Raw genomic sequence first — 12701 nt, forward strand, 5'->3', positions numbered from 1 at the left:
ATACGCAACTAAACTTCGGTGTCATGGTACCAAACATTACCGACAGAAGAGATTAAACCGAATTAAACTATACCAAATAGCCTCCGGCAGTAGTAACCACTTCTTCGGGATAAGGCGCTTCGGAGTAAGGGCTTTATCGAGATACATTATTCCGATAAAGGCTTCGGGATAACTATGCCAAAGCCTTTCATCAAACCTTTTCCTGAAACATTTGGTTAGCTAATAGCAGTACTTTCGTTATAAAGCTCAGCAGCGGCGCGTTGGCGTTTTTGTATCGCCGTTCTGAGCAGTTTACAAAGCTCAAAGCCACAACCCGAGCCCGTGAGCTCAGTCAGGTGCGTGGTGCACATTGGCCGTTCGCTGATCTACAGTGGCCGCCACTCTACAGCTAAGGTCGACTCTACAGGTGGTAGCAATTAGAGCAACTAGAGCATGGCTGCTGGGTACTTTATGTTGCGAAGCGTAGGGCACATCATTACGCACAAACGAAAAGCAGGGTATACAGTGAGGAGACCGAACATTACCTTCCTCCAGCTTCGGCTCTCCAAGTTCGATGTACAGCACGGCGTCTTTCTCGTAAGATTCGTTGTCGATGACAAACAGTGAGAATTCCTTGCTGCGAGCGGCGAAAAGAAGAAAGAGGAAATAAAGGTTAGGCGGGGAAGAAGTTCGCGTATTATGTACAACATCGGAATTGCATTTTCAAAGTCCAGAGGTAGTTTTATTCCAGCATCCAGAACGGAAAGTTCACTAACGCTGACGTGTGTTTTTAATCTCCTTCGAAAATGAAACAAAATTTACTGAACTCCATATGAGGAAGACCAGTTGTTGTAGCATGCATGTATTTAGAAAAAAGGACGTAGTCGGGTTTTTACGCTTAGTCGTTTGCGGTAGTCGGCTAATTATAGGGCTCCAGTGCTTCGCAAGCGTTAGCTCTGACGTAATATAATTCAGGAACGTCTAGAGGTAGTGGTCGTCGTAGTTCAAACATATCAGTTTATTTGGCGAACGCGATACTGTGTTCGCACAAAAGCAGATGACAGTAGCGCGGACTCTAACCGTATTCCAACAAATATCTCACTCCGCAAATAGTTACTGCAAACAGGCAGCTTACCGTCGCAGTGGCGACAGGTTTCTAAATCGCAGGAAACGATTTGTTATACATAGCTGATCCTCTACAGTACTTGCAAAAGCAATGAATTCAACTACAAAGAAGAAGGAAAAAAAGAAAAACCCGAGCAGATTGATAAAGCAGAAAGGTGGACTAAGAAGCTCTGTTTGTCAGAATAAAACTGGATTAACCGTAAATGTGGACAATTGGCTTCTACACACGGGGGGGGGGAGCGAATACGATCCTCAAAAATGCAGCAGATGATCATCATATACGAACAGGCACACAAATTAACACATTCAGAGAAATCAGGTGGCACGCACAAAAGGGAACTTTTGCTTCATTTGCCAAACAACGGAATTCAGTCGATAGGGCAAAAACGAAAAAGAACTAAACCATGGAGTTTTGCGCGCGGAAACCACAATGTGATTACGAGGCAATACATAGCCGGGGACTCCGGATTAATTTTGATCACCTGGGGTTCATTAACATGCACCTACAGCTCAGCACACGAGAGTTCTTGCATTCCTTCCCGATCTAAATGCGTCCGCCGTGGCCCGACTCGAACCCGGGAACCTCGAGAACAGCAGAGCGGCGTCATGGCCACGAAGCTATACCGCGGTGGGTCAGTGGCTTTAGCGGCAACAAGTTTGAAATCTACAGGCAACCTGGCGCTGAAGCTTTCCACGATCGACCGCAGCGCCGCAACACACAGCCTAGCGAGCGGAGAAAGCAATATTGGAGGGACGCGATTCAGATTTGGGTTGACGCTTTCCATCGCTTATCACTAGGTAAGAGTTTTTCGAGAAGCGCAAACGTTAATCTACACTAACCGCATTGGAATGATAACGCGTGGTCGCGCTATCACGGCAGAACGAACGAACGAACGAACGAACGAACGAACGAACGAACGAACGAACGAGCGAGCGAGCGAGCGAGCGAGCGAACGAACGAACGAACGAAGGAGCGAACGAACGAACGAACGAAAGAACGAACGAACGAACGAACGAACGAACGAACGAACGAACGAACGAACGAACGAACGAACGAACGAACGAACGAACGAACGAACGAAAAACCCGATGGGCGCAGACCAGCTGGGCGCAGACCTTCAAGCTCGGGAAAGATTGGCGTGCAGCCGTGAATCGAGATAACTATGCCAGAGATAATACCAAATCGGGATAACTATACCAAAGATACCATGGCATTCAGAGATTGAAGGCCACGCTTGGCGTGCAGCCGTGAATCTAGTGAAGATGCAAGAGCGCGTCGCTTTGTTTTAGAAATGTTTATTTTTTTTCATCCCCGCCCTAGCAGCTGGTGTTGGCGACACTGGTGTGATAAATGGAGGAGCTAGAGCACCATCTTACCGATGCAGGGTGCCTATACGATATACACCCACAAGCAAAATTATGCGTGTACGTTTGGCACCAGGATTATCGGGAGCATTTTTGCAGCTTTATCACCCTTCCTCTACACTTACAATCTCGCAGAGTGAAGCTAATGACTAAAAACAAAACAAAAAAAAAAAAAAAAACGTACGCTTGTAAGCGTAACAGAGGCGCGACCGTGTCATCATTAGACAACGCTGTCAATAATATTGTGACCACGCGTTGCATCTTTTTAAACATAATAGAAGTGATAATGTGATCATTGGGGAGTTCCGACGGTTCCATGTCGTGCCAACGCGACGACAAGTTGAACATTTAATGCGAGCTGATAGGTCGTGAAAGTTGGAAAGCCGGTGGAAAAGTGCGTTCCGAAACCTGACACGACAAACCAACTAGACGAAGCGCGCACTCGGCCGTTTTATTTTTTATTTCGATCCATGATTTCGTCGATGGTCTTTTGGTCTTTCACTAAACACGCCATAATGCTCAGTAAAAAAGAAAAAAAAAACGAAAATTGTAATAATAAAGGAAGCGACGCCAACTTTGAGTTGATTTGAATATCGATCAGCCGCAGTTCCTACTTGTTTCTTTTTTTTTCGTTTTGTATGCCCGCGGGCACTATGTTGGGAGCACGTGGTTGCCTATTTGATAGGCGGCGTGTACGGCCGGCGTTTTCCGGTGAGCACAAACAATACACTACTCCGAGTGAAACTGTTCGGTTTTTTTTTCTCTCTAACTTCGATTCCAGCGTCGAGCGTCACGGGTACTGCGGGAAGTCTAACTTTGAATTTGTAATCTCGTCGGCGCTTTCCACCCTGTTCTGCAATTCACTCGCGAATATCGAACTTCTGACTCCTTCCCCGCGCCCCTTATTTTTTACCATACCATCGCATCGATACCATTGCATCGAGTATGCATGAGCATTTATGTCTGTTCGTTTTTTTGGGGAGAAACAATAAGACAGAAGTGTTGGTGATGTCGACCACAGAGCTATGGAGTGTCTTTTTTTTTCCCTTCAAATTACAGACGTGATTATTTTATTAAAAAGGCTATAAGTGTTGCATACGATGACCTTTCTGAAGTTGCTAGGCGAGGCGGACATACTTAGTCGCGAATAGCTTAAATTCGAGAAAATGAATCACGAAAAATTTGTTCACCAGCTTTTTATCACAACCTTGGAGGTAGTTCTCTATATATGGCGGATTTGGAAGCAGTAACATTTTAATCCATGCCCATATCTTTGTAATCTTGAAAATCGCACTCAGTCGGAGATATTCATAATCGAATTTCAACCTTCCACCGACGAAATGTCAAAACCGAGCTCGCCGGCAACGTATAAAAATCAGTGCCGCTGTTACGTCAGACGGAAACCACGCCTTCACGAAAATCGCGACAAAGTTTGAAACTGAACGTCGGGACAGATGCCGATACGGCACGTCTAGCCTGCCAGGCGTCTGTCGCGACAAGCCGTATCTGCATTTGCCGCTACACGCCATCATCCAAACGACGTCAGGCACTTTTTTGGTTCGTGTGCCTTCATTTATTTTCCACGTTTAATTGAACGCTCAAATTGCGGCGTTTAGAATGCTCTGAAATATGCAAGAACAGAGCACCGGCCTGCTTGCAACAATTAAAAAAATCAAAAAAGGAGCAATTAAACTGATAAGAACCTCACTGACAGTATTATCGCCTTAAAGAAACAGGCCCCAAATTCACACAACCTTCTCACGATAAAATCCTTCGTAAGAGAAAATTTGAGCCAATCCTGATGCTGGACGTATTATTAGCGAAGGTCGTTGGCCAATGGCAAAGAATACTTACGAAAAAAAAAAAACTGTGAATTCGGCCCCAGCTCTTCACTGTAACCCTACCCTGTTCGTACTTTTTTTTTCTATCCGGCTGAACACATGACTGAACAGAGATAAGCTACGTCTCTCTTTCCGCAGGCCACTCAAAAGGACGGAACTCAGAGGGGAGCGAATCCAGGCGGCAGGTATGGTGTCAATATGGTAAGAGAATAAAACAAGAGCGAAAAGAAATCAAGTGCGGCACGACGTGAAATTGAGATTTATGGGCTTCTCAGCCAGCGCCGTCATCAAGATCGGCGATATCGGAAGAAGGAATGAGAAGTGGGATTTATAGAAGAAGAAGCATAAAAGAAAAGAGAAAACTTTCGCAGAATCAGAACACCTATAAAACGGCAAGATGAATAAAACTGATTCCGCTCCACTAGAAAGGTTCTAGGCGATGCCGAGAGGCAGGTGACTACGTTCAGAGGAGGAGGTCGATGAAGACACGGAGTTGAGGTCGGTCTATAGACTGTTCTCAGCGAAATCGCATGCGACGTGACACGTTCAGTACTTTGTTTAGTAACAGTTTGGTTTTAACACGTTTACGAAACCCTGCGGAATGCGGATAATAAACACAACTTACAGGTACCCTTTGTAACTGTTATATCATTTACGGAGTTATGTGCAGTTCACGTATGTTTTACCCTTTCGAAGAAGCCTACCGTTTAGAGTTTTATTTATGCTAACTAACGTGCCTTTGATTATAGGCTATATTGTCGGTACACTCCAGCAAAAATCAAGAAACTGCTCGCTACAAAACGTTCATTCATGTAATACCTAAATATCGCGACTTAGTTTCTTCGCATAAGGCAGTTCGCCAGCTATAGAATCAACGCATACATCGGAGATGTGAAACAAAAAAGCAACAACGATTAGGCACAACGAAGCGAACGACGAGGTCTTCGACTAGTTTTCGTATTAAGAATCCTGCAGAAAAGTTGACAGTTGGGCGAATTGGTTAATGTTTACACTTAAAACTGCTGAAACGGCAGGAACACACTAAAACAAGCACGAAGGACAACGCCCCGTCCTGTGTACTTCTGTGCGTATCTTTCATTCATTTTGCGGTGTTTCAAACAAGAAATCTGCGTAGTATGCACCGCTTATCACAAAGTTGGTCAATACCTTGAGGAAGACATAGACGGCCGAAACAAAATATCTTGATCGTTGTTGTCATTTCTTTACGCGTTGTCCTTTTTGCCATTTTTATCGAGATTGTCCACGCAACTTGAGTAATTGACGTCTACTTGAGCCTTCTTTAAATTTGTTTTATTAGCGCAGGTTGGTTGCAATTGCTGTAGTAGGCCAGAAAACAACATTTGGAGTCTTACATGCCAAAACCATGATATGATTATGAGGCACGCTGTAGAGGAGGATGCCGGATTAATTTTGACCATCTGGGGGTTTTTAAACCTGCACACAATGCACGGTACACGGCCGTTCTTGCATTACGCTTCCATCGAAATGCGGTCGCCACGGCCGGGATTCAATCTCGCGCCCTCAGGTTTAGCAGCTCAATGCCAAAGCCACTACGCCAACACGGCGGGTTTCGAGGCCACAATGCGATAGAATAGATACGAATGAGAGCCCAGAATTACAGCTCACTACCGCCGCTCCACATAAAAAAATCGGCATCTCCTACGGCCGCTCCGACAGAACGGGTAGCTTTGCTTTGGAAGGTTTGAGCGACGGCTTTGCTCTGGAAAGTATCCAAAAAATAAAACCAGAACAGGATAGTTTCTGAAGTCAGAACTTTCCAGAGCTAGGTGACACCGCCCCCCCCCCCCACCCCTCCTCCCCCCCTGCTCCGAAAAAAAAAAAGATACACAATCAAAAATAAAATCCAAAGCGCAGTACAAGGCGTGTCATGGCTCAAAAGCAAAAATTTAACTCAAGCCAGATGTCGATGAAAAACTTTCGGGCATGGGTGAAAGCGGTTAGGTTATCTATGAAACTTCCAGGGCGCAGAATTGTAGGCGTTCAAGAGCCGTATTTTCAAGACATTTGCGAAGCTTGTTTTTTATACCTGTTCTTCAAGACTTGCGAACTAACTTGTGCTTTTCGAAGTACGTATCGATCTATCACTTTATCTGGGAGCCGTTCCTCAAGTATTATTTCACTTCCTTATTACATTCAGTATGTTATCCGGCCGTGAAAAACACTTCAGAAGCGTTAATTACCAAATACGCCCACGTAACATTTCCCTTCATATTCCGCGAGTTCTTCCACATTCATTGGCTTCACATTCTGAAGGTAATTGATATGCTTAAAGTGCAGTTAGATATCCCGTTCCGCCCCAATGAGCCTAGGCAGCTATGCTTCCGGTAAAAGGCAGAAGTAAATTGACAGTCAAATAAGATATATATTTCTGAACCTCAGTGAATGAGACACGGATTTCACAGGCGAGTCAATTTGTTCACTGGTCGCCTATGGCAGTTAGCTCTGTTTAAGGTGACCGGCCTGAAGAAATTTTAAAGGGCAGCAATAATGTACATTCTTTCGTTCTTTCTCTGCCTTCTTTCCTTTCGTATTTGTTTTTGTTTTCTATTTACCATTGCTTTAGAAATCAGCAGAAAGCAAGTTGCAAGGTGCTCTGTAAAGCGTGCTTTGTGCTTAGCAACACGCTTATGCAGGTTAGACAACTTTCAAGTTCTCCCCAAAGACTTCTTTATCATTATTGTTCTTTTTTTGCGAATTAATAATAATTTTCTGCATGCGACAAAAGCAATACTTAGAGTTTTAGACAGCCTTAACTACAGTGGGTGTGTCAGTAAAAAAGAAAACAAAGAAAGAAGTCGCAGTTTCACCCGAAAGGCGAAGCATCGATTGCGATAGCAAATTAGTAGGTAGCTATACGAAGTAAGGATAGTAGTTTTATCGGACATGATCATAAGCCTATATATTTTATATCCACTGCAGGATGAAGGCCTCTCCCTGTGACCTCCAATTACCCCTGTCTTGCGCTATCTGATTCGAACTTGCGCCTGCAAATTTCGTAATTTAATCACCCCACCTAGTTTTCTCCCATATATACTTGCAAACATTAGCTTACTGACTATATTAACAAGCATGGTGTCACGCGCGTACAGGTAAACATGAACACATCCCCCTCGATGACCGCGGAAACTCGCTGTCAGAACGCTGGAGTGAGGAAGCGCGGCGGCAGCCGTGAGCGAATTGACATTCGTGCTGCCTCTCGCTTCAACGCGAACTATACGTCGAAGGCACAGCACATATGAAGCTACCGGTACTCGGCGCACTTTGTCCACAACGCAGATCGCTTTGAAGATGAGGCCCGCGCAGGCGCGCACTTTTCCCACATCGCAGATCGCTTTCAAGATACGGCGCCCGTACGGCCGCGCCGTAAGCAGCATAGTCGAATAGTCGAGGGTCATTTGACGCTCGTTCAACCATCATTCGTGGATTACATAAATAAATTGACGAGCGGGCAGTTCGGAATTATTTACAAGCAATCTGCATTCCAGTCACATAATTCCCTAGACTTCACAGACTGCAGTTTTCAGTCGCCTATTCAGCCTTGGGCCTATTTCACCTTGATAAGAGTAGAAAAAAAAGGAACGATGTGTTTGCCCTATACTTAGAAATAATGTTTTTTAATAGCTGTACAACAAGGAATGAGATGTACTTATGCAGATGTTAAAAAAATATAACCTTTAAGATACTGTATAACTTGGCATTGCCAAGGTGGCATTGTTGCCTTTTTTTCGTTCTTTTTTTTTTTTTGCTTGTGAGGCAAATAACTTTGACCTTAAGCGCTTTCAGTCTAGGTTCTTGGAGTAAGCTTAAGTAGCTGAGTGCGGTCCATGTTGATTCGATGCATTCTTCGGCCTCGTGTGCAAAAGCGGTCGTAAACATCTTTTTCGAGCCAATTGTATCGAGTGTTCTTAGAATGAAACTTCATGTGCGTTGTACCAAAACGAATCGAGAACAAACGATCATGGGTGCCCTACCTTGTCTAACACTAGATGTACGAGAATATTCCCCCATAATATAGGTGAACGCAGTTTATATCAACCACGTTTTGCGCTGAACAACAAATAAGCTATTACACCTTGCTCCAGGAAACGATAAACGTTCTCGCTGACCGCCTAGAAAAAAGGAGCTGATGAAAATGAAGGACGAACACGCAGTCTCGCGGTAATAAATGAAACACATCACAACGACACATCTTCACTGTTGATTTGTACGATTTGCTGCAAAGGAAAAAAAAAGCCCCCATTAAGACCGGACATTCGCGGGTGAGACCGGAAATGTCATAACACGTGTCGAAGCGCGGCGAAATGCATTTGATCCCCTGAGCAGCATGTTTCTTGAAAGAAAGAAAGAAAGAAAGAAAGAAAGAAAGAAAGAAAGAAAGAAAGAAAAAAGAAAGAAAAGAAAACGAGAAAGAATTCCACCAGACCCACTGCAGCCTCCCTGCAACGAGGCTTAGGGATAACAAATCATAACGCAGATTTATGACTCGTTCTGAAAACACCCACCAACTTCGCAAAGAAAAGAGCACGACACTAAATATAAGCACTTCGTCGAGCATCTACCGTAGGAAGAAACAGCGTCACGACATGGCCGGGTATGCAATAGCGTATACATGTACGGCAGTCAAGAAAGCCAGTTGAAACTAGCTTGGCTCCAAGCCAGCAGAGAACGCACCATTTTCGCCAGACGATACGTCAGACGGGCCGGGTCCAGCGGTTGAGCGAAGCGAGACAGAGCAGTTCAGCGAACCAGAGGAAAGAAAGTTAAGAATAACAGCAAAAAAAGAAAAAAGAAAAGACAACTAAAGACTGGGTTAAATAGAGCAGCAAGCCCCAAAAGATTGCTCAAAATGTACTATATTTTTCGGACTACAGCCCGTCCTCGGTATATGCAGTGTGTTTTAGCGAACACTTTCAAAAAGTTTTAAAGATGGCTTGTGGCCAATAACACAATTCTACTTTATGTGCTGCTCTACTCGAAGAGGCGGACATTGCTTGCACAAAAAATTGAAATGCGTAATCGACTAATTGAAAAACAAATCACTAATTACCATATGTCCCATATTGCAATTTACAAATTCTAGCCGTTGAGTTCTTAAGGCGGATCTACTTGGAACGAATGGATGACACCAGTTTCGAGATATTATTTCCCGAACTTCGCGGCGTTCAAGTTACTTTATTAACAAAATGTAGTTTTATGTATTGAAGCACAGAAGTAACAGGCACGGGCAACCTTTGACATTTTTTGAAAGTGTTCGCTGAACACCCGGTATACTCCGCAGATCCAAAGTAAGGCTTAAAACAAAAAGTCCCTTCTAAGATAGTTGGAATCAGTCCGCAGGGTCAACTTTAGACTGACCGTGGTTTTAAACATTGTCTGCAACCATTATACACTCCGCAAGCAAAACGAATTGGCGCAGAAACCGCCGATGCCGATTGACAAACTAAGCGAAACAGCTTATGCTGACATCAGAAATCAAATGCACGCACTAGCAATACTTCCCAAGTAAACTGCTGACCTCGATGACTGTTTCACCGAGGCGGCATAAATTATCGTCGACACAACGCGAAGACAACGCGAAGACAAGGACAGCGACTCCGCGAAGACGCTGTGATGACACGGACGACGACAGATTGACTACAATGACAATGACATGACAATGACGAAATGACGACAAAATGACAATGACAACGGCTTTGCGCCTGTGCATTTCATTCTTTGCTCGTTTGGTCCCCCGAGGCCAGACATTCCTCAGATCATTCGTTTTAATGTCACGTAGGAGGCAACAACAGCGCGCCTCGACAAGATATGCGCAAAACGAAATACGGTGACGAACCGTGCCCCACAACCGCGTATGTTTTCGCGTCCCTTTGATAGTCCACATCGTGCTAAACTTCATATTCTACGCATGTATAGTCCGCGGACTGCACTTCGAAAAATACGGTAATAGTATAGGTCTTTTCATTCGCGTTGGCGGCACGTTCAAAAGCGTGTACGTCGGGCTGCGGCTGGTTGGAAATTGAAACGTTAAACGCATATAAGAAAATGCACATGTATACCAGCCAGCATATTTGAGTAAATGTAGATTGAAGCGGACCCGTCTCCGCCGGCGCGTTTGTGTTTGATGTTTGAACAGCAAACGCGCAAAACTTCGATGGCCTTTCCATGTTTAAAGGGCACTCCAAACCGTACGCCGGACTCCCTAACAAGGCGCCGTCTCACTGAAGTGAATGCAGACAGTCCGGCCCTCTCTTTGTTAACTTGCCGCCGAATACGAAACTTCTTCCTACTCTTACACCCGCGAATCGGAAGTGGGCATTCACAAATATTTTCTTACCGTTGCTGAGGGACACTGGCCCCTCATGTTTGCTAATATTATGTCGACCAATATCGCTACTGGCTGCGAACTGCTCCTACCAATATTTACAGAGGGAGAAGCAGCTCTTTCCTAAATGAAATCTCTGCATTCTCTGTTCAAAGATTCGTGCGAGCATTTTCGAATCACCGTTCCGAAGAGGTATCTACTAGCGCAGAGGTCGCGCAGAATCGTGGAGAGTTGAAGAACTGGTTTATAATCAGAAATCAGAGAGCTTCAGGTGCGTGTTGACTGCGCACCGATGCGATCGGACGCCACAGCAATGATAAACCATATCAGGAAACAATTGACCTTTTTCTAGGAAGCCTGTAAATTGAGCCGGTTCGGTCGGAATGATTCTTTAAAGGACAGGTAATGCTGACAACGAACAAAAATACTTCCATTCTTCCAGTCAGCCTTGGATCATATACACTTTAAAAATATTTTGGTCATACCGTAAACTGTTGGAAGTGCGGATTTTGCATATTATCTTAGCTGACACTAGCGTTTTTTGGGGGGATTTCTCTCTTGTTTAGTAAATCAGCTTTTCCTGTTGTTTAAACTAAGTAATTCTAGAATGTGTGTTTGTATCATATATGCCTTGATGTCTTCAAATTATGTTTTTGGTTTGTTTTACCTTCCGTTTTTTTTTGTGTGTGTGATGTTGGTAATGGCACAACCTGTTCTTAAGGAAGACTAAGCCACTTCTTTTTCTTGGTACTACTGTACCAGAACACGCATTTGATCTCAGTGAATGCTTGATCGATCAACTGAATAGTTTTGCCGGTCGAAAGCAACACAATGGGTATGGGAAGAGTTCGAAGTGATGGAAGTCTCCTCTCAGTTCCCATCGTAATTTCCGGATTGTGCGAAAAAACATAGCCGGAACCAGTAATAGATGGCCTGTGCTTTCATTAATCCATTCATCTACACTTGAAAGTCCCACAGCCTCGTGAACGGCTTCGTAAACACGCCCCAGTCACCTTTTATTCGCTGTACGGCACTCAATTTTTGTTACACAATTACGTGCAACCAGGCTTGCGTAAAAGCTCTTCCAAACACCTCAAGTGGACTATCGGGAGTAGGAGTAAACTGTACCAAACAGGGCAAAAGAAACAATCAAATCAAGAGTCCGCGGGCATCGTACCTGTATGCATGGGGGTCACAGAAAAAAGCGCAAAATAGTATTAGTTGTACATGCAAAGAACAGATAAGTTACCGCAAAAGCGTTTGTAGATGAAGGAAAATGCGGAGACCTTATCTAAGCAGCACCGGCACTCACTCATTTCTTACGTACCTTGTCGATACGGCTCCTGCTCTAGTGTTTAGCACAAAAACGAAAAACAAAAATGGATAGAAGACGAGAATCGCTTGAATGTCTCATCGTCTTCACTCCGCTTTTCTCAAGTTTCTGCGCTAGAACACTACAAAATATCGCAGACAGATTGCAGTGCATAAAAAAAAAAACTCCAGAATGGAAACAAAACATAATGAGACGCGCACGAAACTAAACCTGAACATACATTAACTTTTAGCCAGCAGCGAACAGCGATAGACCGTAGGCACTTGCGAAAATCGAAGCCGCAGCATGCTTTTGAAAAAAAAAAAAAGAATGAACCATTCAAAAAAAAAAAAAAAAAAAAAGCGACATACCCTGAGGTCCAAGGGCACGCCGAACAGCTCGCAACGAACAACTTCTCCCTTTTTGTCCCCCCCCCCCTCCCCCTTCCTCTCCGTTCCTACGATTTTCCCAGGCTCGGCTAACTCGGCAGGAATCCCCATATACAAGGCTTAGCTCTATACTCGCTCCCGTGTGGCTGCATTCTTTTGCTCTTTCGTTATTTTCAGCGTGCGCTCGTCTAATATTCATCTCGGGCACCCCGAGGGCTTCTGGAGTGAACTTTCGCGCCCGCCCAAACTTTTTTTGAAAGCCACGAGATCCGGTCTTTCCATAATTGGGGGCTGTTTAATGAGCAAATACTCTCGCCTCGTCACTT

At 44.4% G+C, this 12701-nt stretch overlaps 1 protein-coding gene across 1 annotated transcript in view; it reads right to left on the minus strand.

Annotated features, from left to right (window-relative positions):
• Positions 1-12701, minus strand: part of LOC119457955 (sodium/calcium exchanger 3-like) — a 301682-nt gene that overhangs the window by 35668 nt on the left and 253313 nt on the right. The window contains 1 exon segment of the mRNA XM_037719738.2: positions 525-616. Within this exon segment, the coding sequence (XP_037575666.1) occupies positions 525-616 (92 nt within the window).

This window comes from Dermacentor silvarum, chromosome 7 (genome assembly GCF_013339745.2).
Source record: "Dermacentor silvarum isolate Dsil-2018 chromosome 7, BIME_Dsil_1.4, whole genome shotgun sequence".
NCBI lineage: Eukaryota > Metazoa > Arthropoda > Arachnida > Ixodida > Ixodidae > Dermacentor > Dermacentor silvarum.